A 26,932-nucleotide genomic window follows, 5' to 3' on the forward strand; every position below is an offset into this window, starting at 1 on the left:
AAAAAAGATAAAAAGAAAGAAAATAAAACTGAAAATAATATTTGCTAGAGTTACGCTTTTTATATGGAAAGAGAATCTAATATTTTTAGCGAATTAGGTAATCGTAAAATTATTTTTTATATTTTATTACTATATTCTCTCTTTTCCTTGAAAGCTTAGAATATATTTGCAAAATTGAAAATACTTTAATATTAGATTACAAATCTACGTGAATGATAAATTTAGATAAGTTAAAGTCATCATTTTATATTTTATATTCAGAAAATTTAATATTTAAAAATAATATATTACAATTTAAATTAATATTACAATTTAAATTAATATTACAATTTAAATTAATATTACAATTTAAATTAATATTACAATTTAAATTAATATTACAATTAACATTAATTTTACAATTTATATAAATTAATACAATTTTCATATATAAATAACAAATATGTAAGATACAAGGTAAAACCTTTCAAAAATAGATTAGAATAGGAGTAATAAAATACGGTAAAAAATTTGAAGTAATAATTGCGTTATAATAGTTTCTTGCTATTTTATACTTTATATAAACTAATAAATGACTAAATGATTATATATGGACAATTATGATGGAAATCGATTCTACAAATGTCACGTGATTTATGTCAAATATATATGATAGATATCTTATATGGTTTTAGTATACACGATATGATCATATGAAATAAATTGAAGACGTTTGGATTTTAAATGATTTTAATTTTACTAAATATTATGAAAAATAATGGAATTATGAAATTATGAAATCAGAAAATTGAAAATATATATAAAATGTCATTATGAATTCTAAATCTGGTCTCAGCTATGTCAATTCTTCCAACATTGATACATTTGATAACTTGATAAAGGAAGCTTACACCCAACATTATATAAAAAGTACTGATAATCCCAACGAAGAAAGAGATATAATAAATAGTATTGAGGAAGTATTTTTCCAAGATCCAAACGTTTTTAATGCTTGTAAATATATCCTAGAAGTAATATATTATAAAAAATAAATTTTAATTTTATTCTTAGAAACATTTTCAGAATGAAATATCTAATCTTGATGATATATATGCAGATAGATCAAAATTACGTTTCCAATTGCAGATAGTATAAAATATATGTTATAAAAATTTTTCTCCATTAAATTACAATTTTTTAAAAATGTTTAATATAAAATGACATTCAATATTAACTCAAAAAACAAATATTTGCAATTTTAAGCTTTTTAAAATGGGCATGACTAAAATATGAGCTACAAAAAATCATGGGCCCCCTATCTAAGAAGCTTAATTTAAATTATATTAACATAGAATCTTTAGCTTCATAAGTTGAGTTAGAAAATGTTTTTTTTTATTTTAAAAAAATGCCAACATAGTAAAATTTTTATAAAATTATTTTTTACATGACGAAACTATGCACCCCCTCTAAAGGAAGCTTAATATATAAAAAATGAACACAGAATCATATATAACTTATTAAAATTAGTGCTCTAAACGTTACTACAAAAAAGAAACACGTTACCGTTATTCGTTACATCTTAAAAAAGGAATGTGTTACTCGTTACCTTTTCAAAAAAGGAACGCGCATTACTGACTTTTCAAAAAAGCAAGCTACTCGTTACCTAAAAAAATTAAATATACAAAAATAATAATGATTTTTTTCCAACAATATATATTAAAATAAAACTATACAAAAAGAATATATAAGATCATTTTATAAAAAAAATATTCATATATTTAATTATATTATAAATAAAATTATACAAAAATAATATTATTATAAGATAACATCTTTATGTAACAATTTTTTATTTATTTTTAGCACAATTGATTTCAAAATTTTGATCAGACAAACCACAGAGCGCTTAGTGCTCACAGCTGGTTAAATAATGGGATGTTATATATAGTATTTTAATAATAAATAAAATCTATAATGAAATTCTCTGTAAAAATTTTTTATTGGATAAATCCTGGCTATGCACTCTTTCATATTTATTTATTTAAACAAAGTTTTTTAAAATCACTATTTTTATTGTTTAAATTTATTAACAATAATAGTCAAACCAATAGCAATACTAAAACAAGAAATAGAAGATATAAAAAACTCAATATAATACTTTGAACCAACACTAATTTTGGGTTTTCAATATTGGTTTCCAGCCCAATACTGTAGTATAATTTAATTGCTTATATTTAGGGCTGTGCCGATACACATATTTTCACCAATCCGATCCAATATTGCTCCAAAACTGATGCAATACTGATACCGATCCGATATTTATATTGAACCAAATATAATTAAAAAATCAATATTTTTAATGCAAAAAATCAAATTTAGCATTTAATTTAATTTTTTTTATTTCTACAATTAAGACTATAATTAAAACATATATTTGATAATATATCCATTTTATTTTGGTATTATAAAATATTTAATATAAAAAATTATAATATATAAATTTTTTTAAAATAAATACAAGAGCCTCTAGATTTTCTGGCAATAAGCTTCTACGATATGGAGTATCTATATCCCCTGATGTACTGAAGGTAAACTCAGATGATTCCACAGATAACGCATTTTGCAAAATTATCTTTGTCTTTTTTGTAAAATATTTCCATAATTCAGATACCATATTTAAAAATATTCTTTTATTTAAAATATAATTAATAAAATTGGCGTTATTTTTTTAAAAGATTTAATAATTAAAACTTTGGGTGTTCCTTTCTATTTTAATAAAAAAAACTTTTAAAATACTATAAATCTATTTTAAAAAAGAATAAAATTTAAAGGATGTGCATTTGCATTGTTTAAAAAAAAATTATTTAGAAAATATTATAATAATGTAAAATAAATATACATAACATAAAATAAAATAACAAAAAAAAAAGAAAAGTAAAAAGATCGGATCTGTTTTTTACAGGTATCGGCCCGATCCGATATTTTTGGAAAATTCTAAATATCGGTGCCTATCCGATCCGATATTTAATATCGACACAGCCCTACTTATATTTTAATTCCATGATTAAGCTTTTCAAAATATTATTCTATTATTAAAGTAATATTTAAAATAATGATATATTAATTTATCTTTGAAGTTTGAACTGCTGGACATTGAGGTTGAAATATTTGTGTTGGGTTATAATTTACATTTCCAAAGTGTAGACTTATTACCATTTATTTTCTTTGTTTAAAATATATTTCAAATTTGGGGCCAGGGAAGGGTTAAATCATCTTCACCTGAAGAAGTAAGTACTATGGACATAATATTCTTAAAATAAATTATAAGAATAATAATATCATTATTAACATTTACTTTGAATTTTGATTGAATATTAATTTTGACAGAAAATTTAACAACGAGAATTTAAAATAAAAATGAAGGCAGTGGTTGATATGAATTAAAACTCGGATTAAATTATTTATAATAAATAAAAATAATTTTATAATACAATAAAATAGGTTTAAGTTTTTCTTTTTGTTGATATTTTTAAAAAAATATATAAAGTAACGAGTAACGTTTTGCGTTACCGTTACTCAAAAATAAGAAACGCTTTACCGTTACTCGTTACCACTAGAAGAAGGTAACGAATGGCGTTACTTTTTTGACGTTACTTCACAGCACCAATTAAAAGGAATCAATAAATGTTATTACTAAGTTTTAAATTATTTATAACTTATTGAGATTTTAAAAATACACTTAATTTCTTCTTTTTTGACTAAACTTTTTTAAAAATTTTACTATTTTGCCATTTTTTTAAAATAAAAAAAAACATTTTCTAACTCATCTTATGAAGCTAAATACGATTCTGTAATAATATAATTTAAATTAAGCTTCTTTGATAGGGGGCGCATAGGGGTGCCTAGTTTTCATGGGCTCGTATTTAGTCATGCCCTTTTAAAATAATTATATATTGATAATTTTTTTTTAAGTCATAGCTTTACCTTATGATATAATGATAATAATACATATACTTTGTTATTAATTATAAAACAATTAGTTTCAGTTTAGCACATAGATGACACAATGGTTTAGACATCTATTAGTGAAATCCCAAGGCTTAGGCAATATTTTTCCTGCTAAATATTGAGTTATGGCTTAGATTGAGCCATCTAACAACACTAATTAGAGCCATAATCAGGGACAATCACCCCAAATATTCTTGACCCCTAAGCATTGCCATCAAATTTGTTTTTAATGTTTTATGAAAAAAAAACAACTATAAAAAATATTACTCCATATGTACTGTTGACCTCCTTCAACTGTTACCTCCCCAATCATGTAAATACAAAAATTAAATTATAAAGAAAATAATCTTTTAAGTATCATCTTTTAAAAAAATAATTTTAATTATTAAACAAAAATATTTTTAAAATAATTAATTAAATATATATCTATAATATATATAATCACCATAATCATAACATGTATCATCTTAAATTATTAAAATTTAAGGAAATTATATAGTGTAATGTTATTTTTTCCCATCTACCAGTATCAAACCTGGGACCTCCATTTCAAATGCACATTTGGGCTTGAGCCACTATGCTTATTGTAATTATTCATAATTTATATTATTGCTTTTCTTGCAATTTTTTAACTTTTAACTATAAAATAATATTAATGCATCTTAATTCAATTCAGCTATTTTAACCATAGTTTTAGAAAATTGTTCAGCAATTTTAAAAGCTGGAAGATAATATTTATTTAACATACTTATTTCATTTAAACATATAACACTAATTCTCAGCCTACAATATGTTTGTATCAGTATATTTTTTTTCAGTCAGTTTTTTCAATGTAAAATATATTTTTATGTTTTTTTTTAAATTTAAAAAATGTCATTTTGCTGGAAATATATAGCATGTGTAGACACTTACGCTCTAATTTTTTAGAAAAATTTTACACATAATTTTCAAATGATAATGAATGAAATAAACCAACATTCTATTTATTTGTAATGTTTAAAAAAAATCCTTATTTTAAAAGAAAAAGTAATTAAAAAATGTCATATTTTTTTTAATTAAATTATTTGCAAAAGATTTTATTTAACCCGTCACATTGCCCATATTTTAATGAGTTGTCTTGTTTTGCCTAGTGTTTACAGTTATTTATTTTTTTTACATAGAAAATATTGATTTTTTATGATCTTGGTTTAAAGATAGATGGTAAACAATAATCAATCAAAATATATCGTTTACTGGATCTTTTTTGTTTGAATATCGAATTGGATCGGTAAAATTTTTTAAATCAGCACAGCCCTAATATTTAGCTAAACATTATTGTTTTTTAAAAGAGTTAGGATATCAAAAGGTTAAAGCCGGTTCACAGACCTTTAGAATTTTGGTTCATTCGGGAGACAAAATTTTTAAGGTTCACCTCGTTAGTAGTTCAAGATTTTAAAAATCGATTCCCGAAAGAAAAGAACTAGTTTTCTTTGGAACGGCTTATACGAAGTTTTAAAAAAGGGGTTAAATTATGGGAGAATAAATTATTCATCACTTACTATATTTTTTAGCAGGCTTTCCTACGAGTCTACGATAACTCCCTAATTATTTTCATCGGTAGCTTTACTAAAAAGTTGGCTTTCCTAACGGCATAGATATAGATTCATCGCCCTTCCCCCTTCATAGACGCCATATTAGTCTAAGACCCAGCCACTTGGTAAATATTCTTTGTAACACTCCCCGACCCCGGATGTCTACATCTAGATAATTCCCCTCAATTTGTCGAAAATTGAGTCTTTTTGAAAACGATCACACGGTTTTATTAGTCAACATGCGAATTAAGGTTCACGAATACCTCAATACGATGCCATCCAAAGTCCAAAGTTCGAATCTAATAGATGTATTGCCTTGTGAAAATGAAGATGGGAAATAAGTGAAATTATTAAATAATATTCGCGAGTCGCGAATAAAACTATTCATCTGCACGGATTACTTCTGGGAATAGGAAATTTTATACGAATTATGACATATTTTAATCAAATTTCCTCATTTTTGAATGAGATTGGGCGAATAAGCAGATTAAAATATGAATTAGGTTATAAATAAAAATATAAAGTATATTATAGCAAAATATAAATAATTTATGAATGACTATTGGGTAATAATAATAATTTATGTAATTTTTTAAGGAAATTTATGTAATATTTATTAAGAATTTACGCGTTTTATAAAAATCATTTATCAAATTTTATTATTTAACAAACGAAGAAAAACTAATATCAAAATAAATTTGAACATTTTTGTTGTAATTGTGGTAACATGCAAATTTACTAGATTAAGAAAAACGCCAGACAGGCAAATTACTTTTAAACAAAATTACGAAGCCCAAAGATATTCAAATCTACAAGAATTAAATCTCGGTACAAATTGAGACTATGCAAATGTTGATTAAAGAAAAAGGATATATAAGGAGAAATTATGATGCGAAAAATGATGATTAAATTATGATTTTACGAACTTAATTTTTTTAATCTTTAATTTTTAATTTTAATTTATATTAATTTATTTTGATTATGTTTTTATTTATTATTTAATAAAGATTTAGTATCATTTTAGTTCTAACTTTTCTTTATTTGACGAATATTATAGAAAAGTATATATAATCGAGGATATTAGTCTGATTTAGTATCATTTTAGTTCTAACCTTTCTTTATTTACCACGGTTCTAATCACCCAATCTTTCTAAATTCTCAAAATGTTACATTGGTGTTGGAGAGCGGAGGAGACCGGGCCATTATAATAATTCAGTCTAATTAACTCTGAAAAGAGATTCTAAATAAAGGGGGAAGGGGATGTATGAAATGACTATTGACACAAAGACAAAGAATGAGGTCAATGAAACATGGTGTCAATATCAATGGTCGTAATTCGAAAAAGAATAGAATTAGTCGTTTAATTAAAACGAATTCATCACAAGAGATCGTTATACGTACAAGTGATCGATGTAGCAAAAAGAAATTCGTTATAAATTTTTATTAAAGATATACGGTTAACTGTTATTTAAGTTGATAATATTTAGCAAAATATCAGGTTGTTGATTAACCAAAATCTTCATAAAGAGAAACGGCTTTTCGTCATTAGGAAATTTATGCCGCAATCGAGCTCAATTAGAGATCGAATTTTTTATTTTGGATCAAAAGATACAAGAAATCATTATCGTATAAGAGATCTTAAGACAACGTGGATATCTTGACAAGCGACTAGGTAGAACAAGTGGTCAAGACCAGGATGCTATCGTTAATCGTTGACAAATTATCGCCAGTTGCTTATCAAAACTTTAATATAGGATAAAAAAATCGATGATCTTAGAAACAAGAAGTCGTGAAAATTATCGTTACTCGCAGACAATTTATCAGCAGTCGTTTACCGTCATTAGTTACTAGAAACCGTTAGAAACAAGCAAAGACTAGGATAATTTGGGATTAAAACGAAATATAATTAAAAGAGCTAGAAGAATGTATCGGGAATCATGATAACAGATTCGTCAATGGCCTATAGAGATCAAGAGATAATCGTTTACAAGGTGTTGACAAGAAACAGAAGGAATCAAGAATTTCAGATTGTAATCGGATACAAACAGTCCTTAGAAGTGAAGAATATTAGACAATAGACCGCGTCGTTAGAAACTAGAAGACATTAAAGATTAAGACGAATAGATTCGGTGGAGAAACAAGATCAGTAAAGTCAAAATCCAGAATGGTGGGACTAATCTAAGTGGAAAGGTGTTGTAATTGTGATAACATGCAAATTTACTAGATTAAGAAAAACGCCAGACAGGCAAATTACTTTTAAGCAAAATTACGAAGCCCAAAGATATTCAAATCTACAAGAATTAAATCTCGGTACAAATTGAGACTATGCAAATGTTGATTAAAGAAAAAGGATATATAAGGAGAAATGATGATGCGAAAAATGATGATTAAATTATGATTTTACTAACTTAATTTTTTTAATCTTTAATTTTTAATTTTAATTTATATTAATTTTATTTTGATTATGTTTTTATCTTATTATTTAATAAAGATTTAGTATCATTTTAGTTCTAACCTTTCTTTATTTGACGAATATTATAGAAAAGTATATATAATAGAGGATATTTGTCTGATTTAGTATCATTTTAGTTCTAACCTTTCTTTATTTGACAACGGTTCTAATCTCTCAATCCTTAGAAAAACATCAAAATGTTACAATTTTTACCATTATCGCTTATCTATATATATATATTTGAAAAATAATTTAGATTAATAATAAGTATACTTTAGGAGTATAAAGTCACAAAATCAATTTACACTTAATTATTAAACGTATAATAACCAAATAAAATAATAAGTATTTCAGATAATTACAATGGCTTACGTAGTATCATGAGCCCAAATCCGGTCACCTCAACAATATCTATATAATTTTTATTACAATTCACTGAGTATATGCAAATGGAAAAAAGCGCAAAATCTACCATTTATTTTATTAAGGTGGCTAAAAAAATTGTTAGGTAATATATTTAAATATTAAAATGTAGTTCTATTTACATCTCCTGGAATTTAACAATTTAACCAATATTAATTAAAATGATCTTTTTATAGGAGTTTATTTTATTAAAAAATTAATTTCTAGATTAACTCACTATTATTTATAATATAAAGGTTTTTTATTTAAAAATAAATTTATTAAAATTATAAACAATAGGGAAAATTGATTTTACTCATGATTTTTATTTAAAAGAAAAATGGATCTTAGCCATTTAAACAAATTTGATTAAATCATGCAAACCCTAGCTACAGCACCATTTACAAAATCAAATAAAACGTTAATGCATTTTCAGAGAATTATTTTATGTAATTAGATGAATTTGTAATACCATATTCTCTCATTTTTGCATCTCGATTGCCAGATTTTTAATATATTTTAAACCATATTTTCAAAAAAATATATTATTTTGATAACTGCACATCATGTACTAATATTGTTATTATTATCAAAAATTATTATTCTATTTATTTAAGCTATCCAAGAAAATATCTGATTCAATCCTTCAAAAAAGCCTACTTTACTCTTCCGAGTTGAAAAAAGTTCAAATTTTGCAATCAGAACTCAAAATTGCCATTCAAATATCGAAGGATTCCAGAAGGTTTTTGATATATTATTACTGTGCTAAGACAAGATATTCGCGGGGGCAGAATGTCTCAGACAGATATACCTACGGAGGAAATCTCTTGGAGACTGTTCGCGGATAAATTGTCCCCGCATAAAATGTTGGCCAGAATGTCTACATTATATATATTTTTTTAGCCATATCAAATCTACCCTTGATTCATTGTCACAATCAGCTTTGTTACTTCTAAAGAATTGCAACAAGATACGAAATTGTAAATCAGTCTTAATCCAATTGAAAATGATTCAACAACTGGTAAAAAAATAATATTTTTACAGCTTTCAGATCAAATTAATTTTTTGTAATTATTTGTTAATATGTAGTATCAATCGGACGACTCTTTACGCGATAATTTGAGACAAAGGAATTTTTATTCTGCTATCAAGCTCTGCCTAGAATCGCGAAAAGAAATAATAAAATATAATTATTTCAAGTGTTTAAGGTATTACACGTTCGACATGTTATATATTTTTTAGCCAAAATAAGTAGTGTTGTCAAACGGCTCGATCTTATTTTTAAAAAAGAGCTAACTCAATTATTCAGCCAGAAATATATTGCCTATGCCTCGAGATTTTGCTAATAGATGTCCACCTTTGTACCACTATGTGTAAAATCTTCAGGCTTGTGTTATATTTTTCTGGATAAAATATTGAGTTAGCATTTTTGAAAATCGGCTCAAATCGAGCTGTTTAACAATACTAAAAATAGGATTTATTTTTTTTATGGGACCCCCTTGAAAAAATACCTGGAAAAATAACCCCCCCCCCTCCCATAAAAATTTCTAGGAATAAAAATATTTGTCATAATATATATTTTTTTTAATTTTGAATATTGATATACTTAAAAATCATAAATGCAATCAAGCCCCATATAATAGCAATTATTAAAAAAATGCTTAAACAATCACCTCTACAATATATTTTACTTTGGATGACGGCTATCTAGTAAAAAATAGCTGCGAATGTCATAAGTCTCGACGTTGAAAAAAACAACCCTCCTTTATCCGAAAAAGTCTAATACCAAAATTTACTATATTTGATAAATCAAAACCTTATAAATTAGAAATACTAGGTATTTCTACTTATTCATCATTCAATAAGAAGAGTTTTTATTAGATTAGTGGTAATAATTTATAAAATCTATGTAGCAGTAAACATTATATATCTATAAAAATTTTAAGTAAACTATATCTACTTAACAATTTTTAAGAAGACTTAGATCTATCTACTAATGTTTATACATGTTTTTTTCTTCTTTTTTTTTTTACATCAGATAGCCATAAAAATACATTACACATTTATTACATTACAATTCTTTTAAGACAACTATTTTTCTTTGTAGTTTATGACCGTCATATATCTCGCTTTCGCGATTGCAGATCAACCAGGTTCCCCATAATCTTTTATATCGTAGGCAGATGAATGCGCCCACGTTATATTTCGGAGTTTATCCCGTTGTGCTCATAGGAGGTAGTGGAGAAAAATATTTACGATCGGTTGCCATTTTTACATCAACCACTTTCGCTGGTTTCTGCAACCTGCTGAAGAGACGATGATTCAATTCTATCCCAGACCCCCTCCCCCCCCCCCGCCGCTTTGAAGTAGAAAAGGATTTTACTAGTGCATTTGTTTTTCATAAATATTCCCTGTCGATTTCATATATATTCCCGGTCATGATCCATACTGTTCCAACAATCATGACCAGATGTTTCATCTATTTTTTCTTTATATCTCCAACATAATGTCGATCATACTTGCACAACTTTAAGTTTAGAAACATCACAAGCCCTTTAAAAGTGATTACACTCTGAAGCCAATATTGCTCATGATCCTATTATCATACGAATCAGATATTCATATTCGGGATATAAATCTTTTGCGTTAAGCTTTAAAACCTTTGCTGATGTTAAAAGATCGGAGCAAATTAGATTTTTATCTGAAGGTATTATTCTACCTAAGATTAATATGATCTTTCATGATTGTTTTTGAGATCATTAACGATATAATAAACCGAATTTTGACCACACGGTATGATGACTATGGTAGTTCAGGCAAAGCATTTCTTTATAATATTTTATTACATCATATTTGAGGCAGGGGTAATAATGCATTACCCTTTGTAACAAATGGAATAATTTCAATCCTTGCCGATTTCATTAAATTTAGTTATAATTACAGCGGTGTAGTGTTTGCTGCAAAAGAATACACAAGGAAATATTTTTTAACTGCTAAAAAGCGATTTGCCCTCAAAAATATATTAGGGGAGTTTATTTCCACAATTACTCTTTTTCAAGGAGAACATATCAATATGCTGGGTAGTTTTGACATTTGACGCAAAGTACCCACAAAAAGCTTTGAAATCAAAAACAGAAAAAGTCCCTCAATCATATTATGATATTCACTATAGAATATGTTTAAAAAAACTTAAACTAATAATTCCAGAGAATAGGAAAGATCATTTAGAGTACTTTGATGCCATCTTACTTGGTAATATCTGAAATAAGTGGATTATCTATTCGGCATATCACAAGATATTTGTCAGACACTTGGGGTATATTTCTGTCTACTACATTATCAAATGATGATAGAATCAATCATAAATTAATCTTGTGAGTCAAACACGTAGGTTAATCCATAAAATGTGCTATAAGTTAGCATCTGACACGAGTTATTTTCAATTTTTTTAGATGTTTCATCTTCGCCTATTATTTTGTTTTGCAATAAAATGGCTATAATCGAATATTTTTTTTTAATATAAACTATATATGGCCATCCAGCGCTTACCTTTTTGGGCATAAGGGGGTATTGATGGCTTGTGGACCAATCTTTCGAGTGCATCATTTATGTATATCTCATTTTAAGGCTAATATAATGAAAGAGAGTCACAAAATATCACCAATTTTTCAAAACTTCTTTTTATATTTTTTATGACGATTAGCGAATTGAATAACAAGATTCAAGATACTCTCGACTTAATAGAAGAACAGATGGATCAATCTTTTGGTCGGACTACCACTTCCGATAAAGTCCAATGCGAAAATTCCGAAAGTTCAAAGATTTCCGTTGATATCAACGAATTTGACGGTATAAAAAATGATGCGTGGGCACCTAACGGATTATACGAACAACTATTTAAAGCTCAAAATTTGTTGGGTAATCTTTTTATTATTTTTCATTTATGTTTGTCTAATTATTATATCTAATGATTTATCTACCTAAACCACAATAAAATCTCAATTTATAATCATAATCATTTCATAACCTGATTAGAATTCTAACTTCGATTTTCGCAGAAATTGGGTCAGGGTCAAAATTCTACCCTTAACAGTCCCCTCCATCTCCTCACATTAAAAAAATTCTCCTTTAACCAATACACATATCGTTTTCCGATGGTAAAGTGTCTAATGATCTAGTCTTTGGGCCATTCCATGTGAAATCTACCCTGGACCTCTTTCAAATCAAATGACATTTTGCATAGCGGTTAAGAAAGTTGTTTTGAATTGTACAATTCATTTTTTTTAAAAACCATAATTATTTTTGGAGATATTAGGGTTCAAAGTGTAAAAATGTTTTTTTTTAGGTTAATCATCCTATTGATAATGATAATATAGATATCGATTCACCTAGAAATGCACTCCATATAGAACTTCATAATATTCATGAAGGCCCTAGTATTCCTAATCTCATGTATTTGGGTATTAAAATATATTAAATCATTTGATACAATATTTTCTAAAAAAAAATTCCTATCCTCCAGAAAATATTCTAACATCATATCAATATTTTAAAATGTTTTTGGATGAACATATATTAAATGATATTGTTGAGCAATCAAATCTATTTTGCATTCAAAAAACTGGCTAATCTTAGAAAACCGATAAAAATGAGATTGAACAATATGTAGGTATTCAATTGTCCTTCGCTACTTTATGCATCGAATATTAAATCCTCTATTAATTTTTTTTATTAAGTTTAAAATATTCTGCAAATTTGGGAAATGTAATTCCATAATATCATTCTTTAGTGAAATTTTTTGGTTATCATCTGCCTTAAAAGTATCATGTCTATCTCTATTGGCGGCATTTTATATTTACTTGATAAATTAGATTTATAAAGCAGTTTTTGAAATATAAATTTCAATTAAAGATATAATATAAAATTAATTATTAATTTATAAATAAATTTTAGTATTTTTTTATAGTGTATGGTTATTATAAAAAAATTTAAAGAGCGAAGTAGCGCTCTATTTAGCCACTTTAAAAAGGAGCTCGCTCCCTCTATCGCTATTTTTTTTAGTGATAGTGCGCTACTTTAACAACTTTGGCAAAAAGATAAAATCGACGGATTACAATCTAAATCAATCTCGTATCTCGGTGAAATTTCAAAAGAACCTTAAAACATATTTTTATACATTTTCTATTTAAAATATTGCTTATTTTTTGTATATTTTACTTTTTATATATTTTTACCTGTGAAATATATTAAATTATAAGAAATTTTTATTAAGAAATAATAATATTTTAAAAAATCTACAAAAAGGCAAAAGCCATACAGCCCTGGACCAACTCCACATGCATTACGCCACGGCCATTCACAACCATGCCCTGAACGTCGTAAAATCTTACGTTTCGCTCGATATCGAACAGGAAGATGATTGTAAATCGAAAGAGCGGCGAGATATCGCAAATTATCCTTCGATCCCCATCGATCAAATATCTTCTCTTGCTCCAGAACCTGAATCATTGAAGACTATAATGAGACGGTCTCAATATCCAGAATTGTGTGCGGTTTGTATTATTACTTTTTAATTAGACATGTTTGTGATATTATTATTATTGGTTATCATTGGAAGGATATAGCTACCGACTTACCTATTAGTTCAATAAACTAATTAGACAAATGGGAGGGGAGGGTTAACAATCGTTTTTCAATATTTCAGTAGGATGTCTAATATATGGTTGATATAGTCAAATTTCACTATTAAATTAAAATTCAAAACATTTTTTTTGAAATATTTTTCCTGTTATAATAGTTAGTTTTTATTATTCTAAATTTTATCATTTGGTACTTTTGGTTATGATAATTATATATTCATAAATTATGAGTTGATAAATATTGGTCTGTAATATATTTTGTTATATACTTGTATGAAAAAATAGTTTTTTTTATATAAATTTGAATAATTATGGTATAATAGAGAGATGTAATTTTTAGTAATTCAAGAATAATGATTATGCAAATAATTATATTATATAATATGAATTTATATAGAAAAATAGATCATTATTGTTTTTTCCTTTTAAATTTTAATACTTGATTAATAAAGTAAATTTATATTTATTACTCAGTCTCTTAGACCACAACTTTGAAAAGAATTTTAATGTTTTCAATACACTGCTTTTTTATACTATCTTTAGTAAAATAAAAGTTTTTTAAAAATTTTGATCCATCTCAAAATCTAGAATAAGATTTTTTAAGTATTATTATTAAAATCATTAAACAGTGTGTTGGCAAGGAATACATAGTCCTTTGCTTGATGGATCTGCTCTACAGATTTTTCGATATTCTAACCTGCTATTACAAAACTATAAATTGGTACCGGAATCATTATGCTCAAACCGATGCTCCAATATCAAGTTTATTTTTCTATTCATTAATTTTTAAATAATGTATAATTATAAATTTAATAATTATTTTTCCAAAAAGGAACGATGATTTTATTTGATGTATACTTTCTTTTCATTCCTATAGTCATATTTACAAACATCCATTTTGCGTCAATAATATTCAAATTTTTAAAAAATCTATGCAGCAAAGCTACTCTGCATTCACAGTTAGCGTGAATTCGCCAAGAAGTATATAAAATATGCACTAATTCGCAGCACCACGAATTCGCATAACTGTGAATGGAGGGGTTATATATTTTTCCAACTAAGCCAAAGAGTTTCTATACATTAGACAAAAATTTTATAATTACTGCTCTTTTTGGGAACACAATTATTTAATTTATAATTATTTATGCATTCTTTTAAAATTAGTCATTTTAATGTTATTTGAAGATATATTTTGATTATAAATTTTTAAATATATGTTTTTTATAAACTTCAATAATTTATTATTACCATAGTATATGTATAATAAGAGGTATTTCTGGCCAAAATTAATGATAAATAATTTTAAAATAATATAATTTAAAATATTAGCCTACAATATTGCTATGCCTTTTCACCAAAAAATAATATTTTAAATGAATGAGTAACGAGCTACAAAATTTTCATATACTACCCCGTCTAACCCTGGTTGTGGTACACGTCAAATTTTTTATTTCAAAATTAAATAGATTTAGTTTAAATATTCACTAATGAGTTCCAAATCCAACTTAATACGATTTATTAAACCTTTAGTAATCGAGGTTTAAAGGGCCATGGGTGTTAAAATTTATATAATTTAAAAATAATGAAAATCTTCAGTAGCTTCATTAAAGATCGTATTTGATAAATATTCTATTTAATAGAAACTGACAGACCGGCTTTACAGAACGAGTACATATCATGCTAGTGTCATTTTCGTCAAAGCCAAATTGACTAGAATAAATTTCTTATTTTAATAAAATCTAAAAAAAATTAAATAATTTTTACCTCTATTTTTTCTAAAGATGTCCTGGAGGAGGATTTCACTCGCAATTACATCTACCAAAAACTGAAGCATGGCGTTCTTAGGGTATGCCAAGACATTCAACACAAGGTCAACGTATACCTGACTAAGATAAACCGTTTTAACGATATTTCCTTCGAAAATTTTCTGCTATATCTTCAAGCTATCAACAAGTTTTTTGCATGTATAATGAATGTACCATTTTAAAAAAAATGATAATGCCAATATATAGATTAGCATTATAAAATACTGTTCTAAATTGCCTCGATAATGTAATCAATCAAAAGATTTTTTATTTTATTTGGCCAACATCTTGCAATGAATTTAGAGGGTTCGAATAACAGCTTTTATTTTATATAATTTATCGTTTGATATGCCATTATATTTTGACGTCAAAACTTTAATTATCCTTAATATTTAATATTCGGTTTAAAATGTATTGAGCGAACTTCGTTAAAACGTTTAATAAGCCCTCCCCCTTCGATAATTGTCAATACTCCAATTAATCTACTGATTGAAAATGTACGGCAAGGTTAATTTCCCTTTCCATGAGTATCTCATTATTTTATATAAAAAAATTGCAAATATTTTATCAGGGAAATAAATATATTTATGAACGTACTCACAGATTTGTTGAGGTATGCAAAGATTTTTCTGGAATCGATATATCTGAAACATTAGAAGAGAGTATAAAGCGTCAAAATTTGAACTATCTTCACTCTTTTCATCAGTAAATTTTGAATATTTAATTAATTTAAGTTTCTTTTAATTTCAATAATTTAATTTTTTGGCCTTAAATTTATCCCTGTTTTCCACTATTGACCTCTTGCAAATATAAAAGTCCATTTAACTTAAAAAATTATAATTTATATTACGAATTTGGAATCAAGTTCTAAAGTCGACGAAATAAAAATGTTCTTAGAGAATGAAAGCTGGACAAATTGCCCTGTAAAACGTAGTTTCAAGCTAACCGACTTACAAGTATTTTAAGCCTTTATATTTTTTTGAATTTGAGTATCATTTAAATCTTTTAAGTTATAAAATTACTCCTTAATTTGTCATAATAAAATAGAGAAGAGCTCCGATTGTCTATATTTTACACTTGACACGAAGCGTTAAAAAAACTTAAATTTTGTTTGTTAGAATAAAGAGATTGAAGTTTGGTATACAATTCCCAACCATAATCTGTATAGAAACATTTGGCAGGTCAAATGTCCACGATTAATTAACTTTATTTTTTTCCCTCTGGTCACCTCCACACTTAGCATTTATAAAGTAATAAAGGAAAAATATTGGCGGTTTTTGGTCACCTTAAAATTTCTTTATATCGTACAAAATATAGGGTTACTTTATATATTTTTTTAAAATTGTTACAGTTTCTTAAGTGCACTATTTTTCATCATTTTAGATTAAATATATTTATGATTAATAATAGTGTTCCCAACACTTTATTCGTTCTCTAATAGACCATATGGAATAATTATTCTTTTAAAAACGCGAAATAATTTTTTTTGTCTAATATGGAGAATGCCATTTAAAATGCATTATTTAAAGAATATAAGCCCCACAAAATTTATCGCGAAACTCTTATAATTTAAATTAAAAATAACAGAAGTACGTCCACGACAAATCAACAGAAATTTTGACTGACCCCCCTAAGTTTTTTAAAAAATTTGTGTTACTAAGAAAATTTTTATGATTTCAACATCACCCGGGGCCCATATATTGGGCTCAAAGGGCAAAATTTATATTTTTGAATTTTAGAATGTAAATATTTGGATATGAGTTAGGAATATTCCTTTAAATATATTTTAATAGCTTAATAATAGATTTAGCTCTTTAATATTATATAACAATTTAACTGACGAAAAAATATTAAGGGGAATTGCCGGAAACTAAAATCCAAAAATAAGTATTACGATTACCGTTTGTTATTGCCATAGCACTAATAATATTTCAATATCTTGCGATCCATCAACAGTCACTTGTAAATACGCGTCTTTTAAAATCGTTGTATATTTATTTTTATTTGCGATTTTATGAATTAATTCCTCAAACGTTGGTAAAATGTGATAGTCTTTTAGTAAAATAATAATTAATGTCACTTTAAAATTTGTACTATCATTGGTATACTCCAGGTTACTCTTATACTCAATGAAGCTGTTTTCAATGTTATTTTATTTTCTTCTTCATTTTTTATTTCTAGGGATTTTGTTTTCTTCTAATTGTATTTTTTTAATGTTCTATGTTTTTAATCATTCCTAAGTTATCATTAATAACTAGCAAATTCTTTCTATAATTTTTCTATATATGGCCTTAATATTATATAAAATACATTATATCCCATAAGTTCAAATTGCCATCGACTAAACGTTTTGTTTGTTTTCGTTCTCTCGTCGGATATCGATGTTGAGAACTATTTAGTTGAATCGTTTCTTTATTTATTTATTATAATAAATTCGAACTATATTGATTCTTTCCTTGTTTGATCGGCGTGTTTTCGCACTATGTTTTCCCTTTTTTTCCACATTGTAAGATAAGTTAGCTTATATGATTTATTACTTTTCCTTCATGCCAAATTTTTTTAATTGGATTCTCGACTTCGACTAAGTCGTTTTCCTATAAGGATCTATAACTTCCTTTTTATAACTAATTTGGTTTACTCACTTTTTTAATTTTTCAATAAATGTAGGTTTGACTTCATCTGTTAATGTATTTAGTTTTCTTCACATAAATAGTTTTGCCGGTATTCCTCTCGTTGATGAGTGCTCTTAGTTTCTCTACTTATAGTGCTTCATAAAGCATTTTTCACAATTATTCATTTGTTCTCTATGAGCTAAATTAGCATTTTTTCTACTAAGGTTTTTGTATTACGCTTTTTTATATTTTCTTATTTTTTTTATTTCAGATTCTCCAAAAACAAAAAATTCATGATAATATCGATAATATTATAATAATTATTCCTTTTTTTCCAATATTATTTTTATATAAAAAAACATGTACCCCCTTTTAAAGTAAAAATCCGGGATTACACTTTTAGCGAAACAAAAAAATCAATTACCAAATGATTACAAATTAATACATATTTATATATATGCATCCCTGAATTAACTATAAAATCTTGTATGTTCTGTATTACAAACTTACACCCATTAATTACTAACTCTTCCATTTAATTCTGCATTCTTTCTTCCGTGCTCCTATCCAATACAAGGCCACCATTTTACCCCCCCCCCCCCCCCATCAACATTTTGACCACCATTTTGCACCAACCGCAACACTTCTTGTCTGGGTACTGCTCTTGAATTAATCGCCTGTTGATCTTGCTGCTACATCGAATCTACTCCTTCTTTTGGCATCATCATTAGCGTTCCTCTGGATATGGTACGTGCAGCCGTCATGACCCTCCGGGGCAGTCCATTTTGTTGCCATCGGTTCCCATTTGTCATCCATTTTTGCTTTTGAATAGCGCCGGAATGAGTTTTAAATCGGAAAATTTATTATGGTAACATTAATAAACAAAATTTCAAATTAATCTGAAAGAGTCAGGCCGAAAATCGTGTTAATTTTGTTGATTTGTCGTGGAATTTACCACATATTTTATCGTCTTCTTGTAAAAATGAATTATTTCCTAGTTTTTATAATTTATAATCGATTTTAAATGTTGGATTTGTATTCAAAAATTTAATAGGAATTCGATTTTATGAAAAAATCGAAGCATTTATTGCTCATTCAAATGAAAGACGATTCTGGCACTGGAAGTAAATAAAAATTATAAATATTTATTTTATTTTTTGGAAAAACTTAATATCATCTTCCTTAATTAAAATAGAGTAACGGCGATGTTTATATTTTATAATGCATAAGTTTGTAGATATATATTATATGATAGTTCAAACTCGGGTGATATATTTTTCATGTCCTAATTTAAGTATTTCAATTCTTAATGAGCCTAAAAAAATTATATATAAATTTTGTTATAGATAATGGAGCCAATAGCTATCACTTTTTCCATTTTAGAAAGTGGAGATAACATGCTTTAGGCCTATTTGACCCTTGCAATAACTATATTTTAAAATTAAAAAAAATATATGTTTTAACTTATTATCAACAGCTATTAAATGCATTATCAGATGGTATTGATTAATCAATTATATTTATGTTTTATTCTTTTTAGATTTAAGCTTATCTTTGAAGATCAATATCTTATTTCCTCCATAATACTTCCTGTATTTTAACATATGACTGGCTTTGGATAGGATTTTCACAGAATGAAATATTTAAAAATAAATTAGTATCATATTTAAAGAAACTCATAGATAATAAATGTATAAGTTTCAGAACAGAAAGACTATTCTAAAATTTCTTTTTTTTGTCAAAGAATTAGTAAAAAATGAAGATTGTCTATCAAAATTTGTTATCAATTATTTACTATAAATTTCCAGAAATATCCTCACGGTGGAATGCGATTATATTGTAGCATATTCAGCGGATGATTTTGAAAAACCAAAAAAAAATTAATTTTTTATTTTTACAAATTATTTTCTATATTTATTACAAAATAAAAAATAATCCAACAGCTAACATGCTGTTATCATAATGTGCATTTATTTATTTTAAGTATTATATATAATTAAAAAAATATTTTTAGAGTATAAAGTAACTTGAACGCCTTCACGAATTTGGATGTGTTTCTCCTTTTTTGCATAGGAACTTGAATGCGAGCGAATTTTTTTGAATATGTTGACAGCATTACGATTTTTATTTGTGGCTCGGTTTTTAAAAACGGCTAACCCAATATTTTAGCCAAAAAATATAAAGCAAGCCTGGAGATTTTGCTCATGATGGCAGAAGCGTTTGGACATCTATTGATAAAATTTCGAGGATATGCGTTTTTAAAATTGAGCCATTTAGCAACACTATGTGTATGTCAATATAATCCAATTTATATAAAATTTTGAAAATAATGGGCAACCAATCAATTACTGTATTTTGTCAAATAAACTTTAAACTTTTTTTCATATCCCATTTAATAAATTAAATTTTTAAAAAACTAATTACGCTAGATTCAATTGTTAGAGTAAACGTAATCGAAAATATATGGGGTTATTGATTAAATTCCCATATTTACCTATATTCAATTATAAAATTAAACAGCTCAATTATTTAATTAAATAATCTATTTTATATAAAATCAAAAATTTGTTTAGCGACGAATAGATCGACGGAAAATCCAACCGAATTAACCAACGTTTGTCTCGGATTCGATAAATACTTGAAAGCGACCTCCTTAAATCCTTTCCAATCAGCTACGAGTCCTCATCAAAACGAATCAAAAATCATTTCCGGACCAAGATCCCCCAAAATTTATTTTAATAATCTTACAAGGAATAACGCGAATAAAACAAAATCGCTCGAAATTGAAAATTTTTCGGAATACAATCCTAAACCCTGCGAATATATTAATAAGGAAGAATCATCGTCCTCGTCAGAAAATGAAATGATTTTACAGGTTGTAACCCCAAATTTAGATACCCTAAATCTGGGAGAAAATAGAATGGTCGACCCTTCTTTCCTCTCCTCTTCTAATAGTCGTAAGGATATAATGGAGAGAATAAAGTAAAAAAATTTTTTAATTTGGATTTGGATTTTATGCATAACAATAAGATAATAGTGATATTTTGTTATTATCATCTTTCAATCACTGCCCCTTAAGATTTCGAGTTTATTTTTCTCCAATTTATTTGGTATTTGTGAATCATTGAATAAAACCATATCGATAGTTTTTTTTAAACTTTTAATATGATAATGGCTAAATTTTTATTTTAAAGTAAGTATATTTTGATATTTAGATGAACAAGATTTTAATTTTATTTTAATTACGATTTTTATATAAGATCGTTTCAATATAAATTGTTTTTATTATATTTTTTAGAGATAAATCTAAAATCAATAAAGGTCGGTTTTCTAATAGGGATAGCTTAGCGCCGATGCTAACTAACTCAGCTTTGAATATATTGCGTTTATCTGGTAATTTTTAAAAAGATCTTTCATATTTAAATTATTTGACAGATGTATAGTTTACCTAAAAAAAATTTAACCATGCATATTTTACTTGAATCCTGAGAAATTTTTTTTGGAACTTAAATGAAACGTTAATTATCATTTTAATTTTTTTTCGTCATTCAAATCAACTTTCAAATAGTAAGAAATCATTTTACTTAAATAATTCTTATAATTTTGGTAAATAAAAATATCAGAGACCTGTAAAGAGGTACACATTTTTAGACCAGGCATGGGTTTTTAATATAGCGCCCCCTTTTAATAAAAAAAATTACGTTCAGGTCTGCCCTAGGTTTGTTAACTTTTGGCTCCCAGTCTGAGTTTTTAAAATTTGGATTCCAAATAATTTTATATTTAAATTGTTCTATAATGTGATTTTTTTTATAACTGGTTTATTTATATGATTTAAATTTATTACATATAAGGTCCTAGTTGGTTAAAAAAATATCCCCGGGCTTGTAATTTTCATTTTATTTTATAGGACTACCCTTAGTTTTTTAAAATCATACTATTTATCCGAGTTGGGCTTGATACAGACTTGCAGGCCTCTAAAAAATATATAAAGGACCTCATTTTTTTAATATTCAATTATTCCCTTCTCAACCAGGCAAATATTTTCGAATAACTCACATATACCCTCAAATATCGGAGGAAATCAACAAATGCGTCTCCGAACTATACGATATTTACCTCTACACCCTATATCAAATCATTATAGGCAAATTTCACGTGAGAATGAATTTCATATTTAAATTTTATCGAAATCAATTATTTATAAATGATAATTTTTGAGATATTCTGCTCAAATTGATGTACGACACGAACCGACCGTTAAAAATTTTATAACGAATTTTCGGGCTCGACATCTATTTTTGTTCTGTTCGAGATTTTGGCTATGAAGATCTCGCATTCCAAAGCTGTTGCTATACGTATAAATGTAAAATTCGTATTGATTAGGTTACGGATACCTCTATATTACAATTAACTTCCCCAAATTTTTTTTTATACTTACTTTTCCTTTTAGTACCAAATAGTCAGACATTTGATCAGCAACAGACTTAACGCGCGTATAGCTCAAATACATGAACACATATTCGCTGACAATATTCAATTTGATTTCCCTAAAGTTACTTACCGTTAAAAATTAAAACATCTTGTTTTCTGTAGAAGGAAGGAACGAAATAATCTTTTTTTAAATTATTTATTCAAAATGTTTTTTTTTTACCAGAGTTAAATAGAGATTAACTTTTTAAAACATCTTTTTTATCTTATTTATGCCTACAAATTTTATCATACTCTAAATGATATTTTTAAATAAAATAAAACCTCTCATAGTCCTACAACCCATTTCTATCCCAAATCGATTCATCTAATTATACCCACGATATTTCAAATAGTGCCGGAGATATTATTAACGTTCACAATTCCTACCTTAACTCAAACTCCGCTGACAAAAAACTATCAATGCCCACTCAAAATTCAGCTTTGACCACCGAAATTGTAGCCGAAATACCCAATTGCGAAGGGGTAAGCAATGGATATTCCTCATACGATCAAAATATTCTGAATCAACTCTTAATGGATCAGAGTGTATCCACCGAATCTCTCATTTACCTGGCCACGGCATTATTCGCTAAAATGAACGGACACATTAGCTTAAATAGTAGCTCTGCTAGTAAAGCAAATTATCCCAAGGGCATAATAGCTAATAACGACGTGGTAGTATTGATCCAAGAACCAAATCAAGTATATTTATATTTTTGAAAATGAAAAAAATCTCCTCCTCTTTAGAGAGACCTGAATATGTAATATATAGGCTGGTGATAAAAATATTTTATAAAATAAATGAAGGGATATACTGGTTCTTATTTTTTCAACCCTTTTTAAAATAGATTTGTCTATATTTACAATGATATATATTTTTTTAAACGATTTAATATATCATCAGGCTACCATTGACCTTTCCCTGCCTTTCGAGCTGCAAAGATTAGCATGCTACATAATTAGCTTATACGTCGTTAACTACAATCATATCGTGGGCATGATAATTAACGGAGCCAAATGGGACATCAAAGAACTGATGTCTCAACACAATACCTATATCAATTACATCATCAAGGTTTTTAAAAAAATATTATATAAAAACTATTATTTTATTGCGTGCATATATAGCTTTTTCTTTAACATACTATCATTGCTGTTAATGCTACTTTTAAAAAGTAGTTCGCTATAGCTACAACTACTTTCCCCAAAAAGTAGCTTCGCTTCTCAAAAAAATAGCGTGCTGTATCTATTAAATTTTAAATGTAGCTTAGTAATTTTAGTTGCTACTTTTAAAATTATTTATTTTTTCCCTTTGCTAATGAATAAAATATTGTCCTCTCCCCCCTCCCTCCAATTATATATCTTTATAATCGTAAATGAAATTTTTATTCAAACTTTAAATATTATAATAATATCATATAATAAACTATTAGTATTTTAGGTTTACCAAAAGAATTTTATATGTTTCTTTTTTGTTTTTAAAAAAATTATTGTATTTTGTTAACAATGGGTAATAATAATTAATATAAAATGTCCGGACTGATCCGACTCCCAATTAATTTTGGTGTGACTAGACTCAGATAGTTCTTTCCAAGAGTTTTAGAAATAGCGATAATTTAAATTGCACGATTATTTATTTTTTAAACACTATATGATTAGTCCTTCAAAAACTTCTCGCTTCAGCTTTCGCTTATTAATAACGACCCAGAAAAGGTTTGCATACCTATCGAACTCAGGGATTTACTTTGGCAAAATCTCATCAGCATAACTTTTAGAACTATCGTAGATGGGTAAAAAATATTGTTATTATTTATCATCTATATTTGACATTTTAGAATTAAATAAATATTTTTCGATAAAATAAAAAAATATAATACAAAAGATATTCGTTGATAAAAAAATGCAGTAATGAAGGAAGGGCACTAATGCAGCTGGACTTACAACATTTGCTCTTGTACATTGACGATATTATCAGCCTAAAGTTACTATTTATTTATCTTTAAATAACTTACGACTATTTTATATTCCCTTTTTAGACATTTGCCTGATAAAGAGTTTGTAGAAAATTATATAAAGGCTTACTACTTACCCGAATCCGAAATTGAAGAATGGATATCTAATCATCAAGTATTAAAATAATCTTTTCAAAAAAAAATGTTACTATTTTTTTTCTATATAAAAAAAACTTATTTCGTTATTTTCATTAAAGTTTTCGAATTCAATTTTTTCAAACTTTAGAGCCTAAAATGAAGCCTTTATTAATGATATATACTTTTTTTCTTATATAAGGAATATTCGGTCAAGCATTTAATTGCATTAGTCAATAACATGAACCACCTAACTAAAAAATTACGTACCCGTTTACTAGCAAATCTTGAAGAATCTTGAAAATGTATTCACATGTTTTGTACATATAAAATAACAATTGCTAATATTTTGGACAATTTAAAATGACAGGATTTATTTATATATATAAAATGTATATATTAATTATTTATCTAATACTGTTATAATACATGCTCTAATAATAATAAAAAATAATATTATGATAAATAGTCGTTTAGAGCTAGAAATGTTAAGACTTTTCCTATTTTTTTAGTCAAATAATGTCCTCTTTTCATAAATATGGTGACTTTAAAAACTTATTATATTCTCGTCATCCAGGTAGTGCTAAAAAGATCACTCTATTTTTAAAAGTGTCTGAAAAAGAAAACAAACATCATGTGACTAAAAAATTATTATATATTTTTTTGGGCAGTAACAATAAATTAAACAAAGGGGCAGTGTATTCGTTATAAAATGATTAATGTTTTGGCCAATATTTATAAAATATTGGGCAATGACAATTAAAAAAAGTTGTGCTGTGAATTAAAATTGTCTGCTCTCTTCTTAATGAGATAAAACTTTTATTATGATTTAATGCGTTAAGAAAACGCTATTAGAAAATGTTTTTTTAATATCAGAGCAGAAGATGCGCATCAAAAATTATATATTTCTTACTTTTATTATTCACATTTATTTTAAATATTCAAATTAATGGAATGAAAATTGTTATAATTCCATGACAAATCAACATGAGATTCAACACGACCCCCAGATTTTTATGAAATTTTGCGTATATTATAACTAAGAAAAAAAAAATTATAATTCCAAACAGCAACGGAGATACGGGCTTCTAAAGGTCGAAAAAATACGGCATTTTGGGCAAAATTATCTCCCTTTAATTTTAAATATCATTGGATATAATTGAGCTAAAAGCGTCATTTAAATTTCTTTATATAGCAATGGTAGGCCTTTAAAGTTATATAATGTTAAATATTGTTAAAAGATTTTAAATGTCAAAAACCGGAAATACATAAAATCAAATAAATATTTTTTTTATGAATATCTACAGAATTAATTTGCAAAATTTCAAGTTCCTAGCACAGGTTTAAAAGATATGGAATTTTAATCATAAGTCAATTTCGTAATAAAAATTTGATAAATCATTAATTGTGATATATTTAAGTAAAATCTTTTAAATATTGAATTTATTTAAATCCTGCAGAGGTACCATTTGCATAGCCCCCTCTCCCCAATTTTTTTTAAATATATTTAATTTGGACCATAAAAATAGAAGGATTTTCTACGACTGAATTTATGCAAGGATAGCAAATAAATTGGTCAAGAAAAAGGGTGTTTTATCCAATCCAAATATTATAGAGGCTGGAAGTGTTTTTCGAGACTATTTTATAGATATTATTCGAAATTTCATAATTTCTATTAAAGGAGTCGTACACAAAAGGTTTGGTCTTAAAAAATTGGAACATAGGAGTGAGATAAAATGAAAATAATATTTCTTTTTATATTTCTAAAATAAAATAATATCGAAAAATATAGGTAATTGTATTAAAATTTATTTCTGATTTGGTTTTTGATAATTGCATTTTGGTCCATATAAAAATCATAAATTCCCAAAGAAGAAAAAGAAGAAGAATTAGAATGAATAACTGTA

At 26.4% G+C, this 26,932-nt stretch overlaps 1 protein-coding gene across 2 annotated transcripts; it reads left to right on the plus strand.

The window, feature by feature from the left end:
* Window positions 1–707: 707 nt before the first annotated feature.
* Window positions 708–25,413, plus strand: LOC135927835 (syndetin-like). 2 transcript variants are annotated; one of them, XM_065464038.1, is made up of 22 exons: window positions 708–1,010; window positions 1,051–1,128; window positions 9,030–9,154; window positions 9,316–9,433; window positions 9,502–9,620; window positions 12,116–12,330; window positions 13,717–13,964; window positions 14,681–14,813; window positions 15,833–16,004; window positions 16,460–16,561; window positions 16,722–16,812; window positions 19,523–19,592; window positions 21,042–21,450; window positions 21,767–21,861; window positions 22,502–22,623; window positions 22,919–23,020; window positions 23,230–23,640; window positions 23,843–24,013; window positions 24,598–24,728; window positions 24,821–24,919; window positions 24,975–25,065; window positions 25,228–25,413. In XM_065464038.1, the coding sequence occupies exons 1-22, from the start codon at window positions 813–815 to the stop codon at window positions 25,324–25,326; spliced, it is 3,399 nt and encodes a 1,132-aa protein (XP_065320110.1). In that variant the 5' UTR covers window positions 708–812; the 3' UTR covers window positions 25,327–25,413. The 2 variants fall into 2 exon arrangements, 1 of the variants encoding a protein (XP_065320110.1); XR_010572191.1 differs by lacking the exons at window positions 24,598–24,728; window positions 25,228–25,413 and having other exon boundaries at window positions 24,975–25,060.
* The last annotated feature ends 1,519 nt before the right edge of the window (window positions 25,414–26,932 follow it).

The sequence above is a fragment of the Gordionus sp. m RMFG-2023 genome, chromosome 4 (genome assembly GCF_954871325.1).
Source record: "Gordionus sp. m RMFG-2023 chromosome 4, tfGorSpeb1-WG-v2, whole genome shotgun sequence".
NCBI classification, from domain to species: domain Eukaryota; kingdom Metazoa; phylum Nematomorpha; class Gordioida; order Chordodea; family Parachordodidae; genus Gordionus; species Gordionus sp. m RMFG-2023.

Excerpts from the sequence above, each read along its gene's own strand:
- LOC135927835 (XM_065464038.1), top strand. The coding sequence starts at position 813 with ATGAATTCTAAATCTGGTCTCAGCTATGTCAATTCTTCCAACATTGAT. Across the intron at positions 1,129-9,029 it reads TACGTTTCCAATTGCAGATA|CTATCCAAGAAAATATCTGA; the intron begins GTATAAAATATA and ends TATTTATTTAAG. Across the intron at positions 24,729-24,820 it reads TTTAGAACTATCGTAGATGG|ATATTCGTTGATAAAAAAAT; the intron begins GTAAAAAATATT and ends ATAATACAAAAG.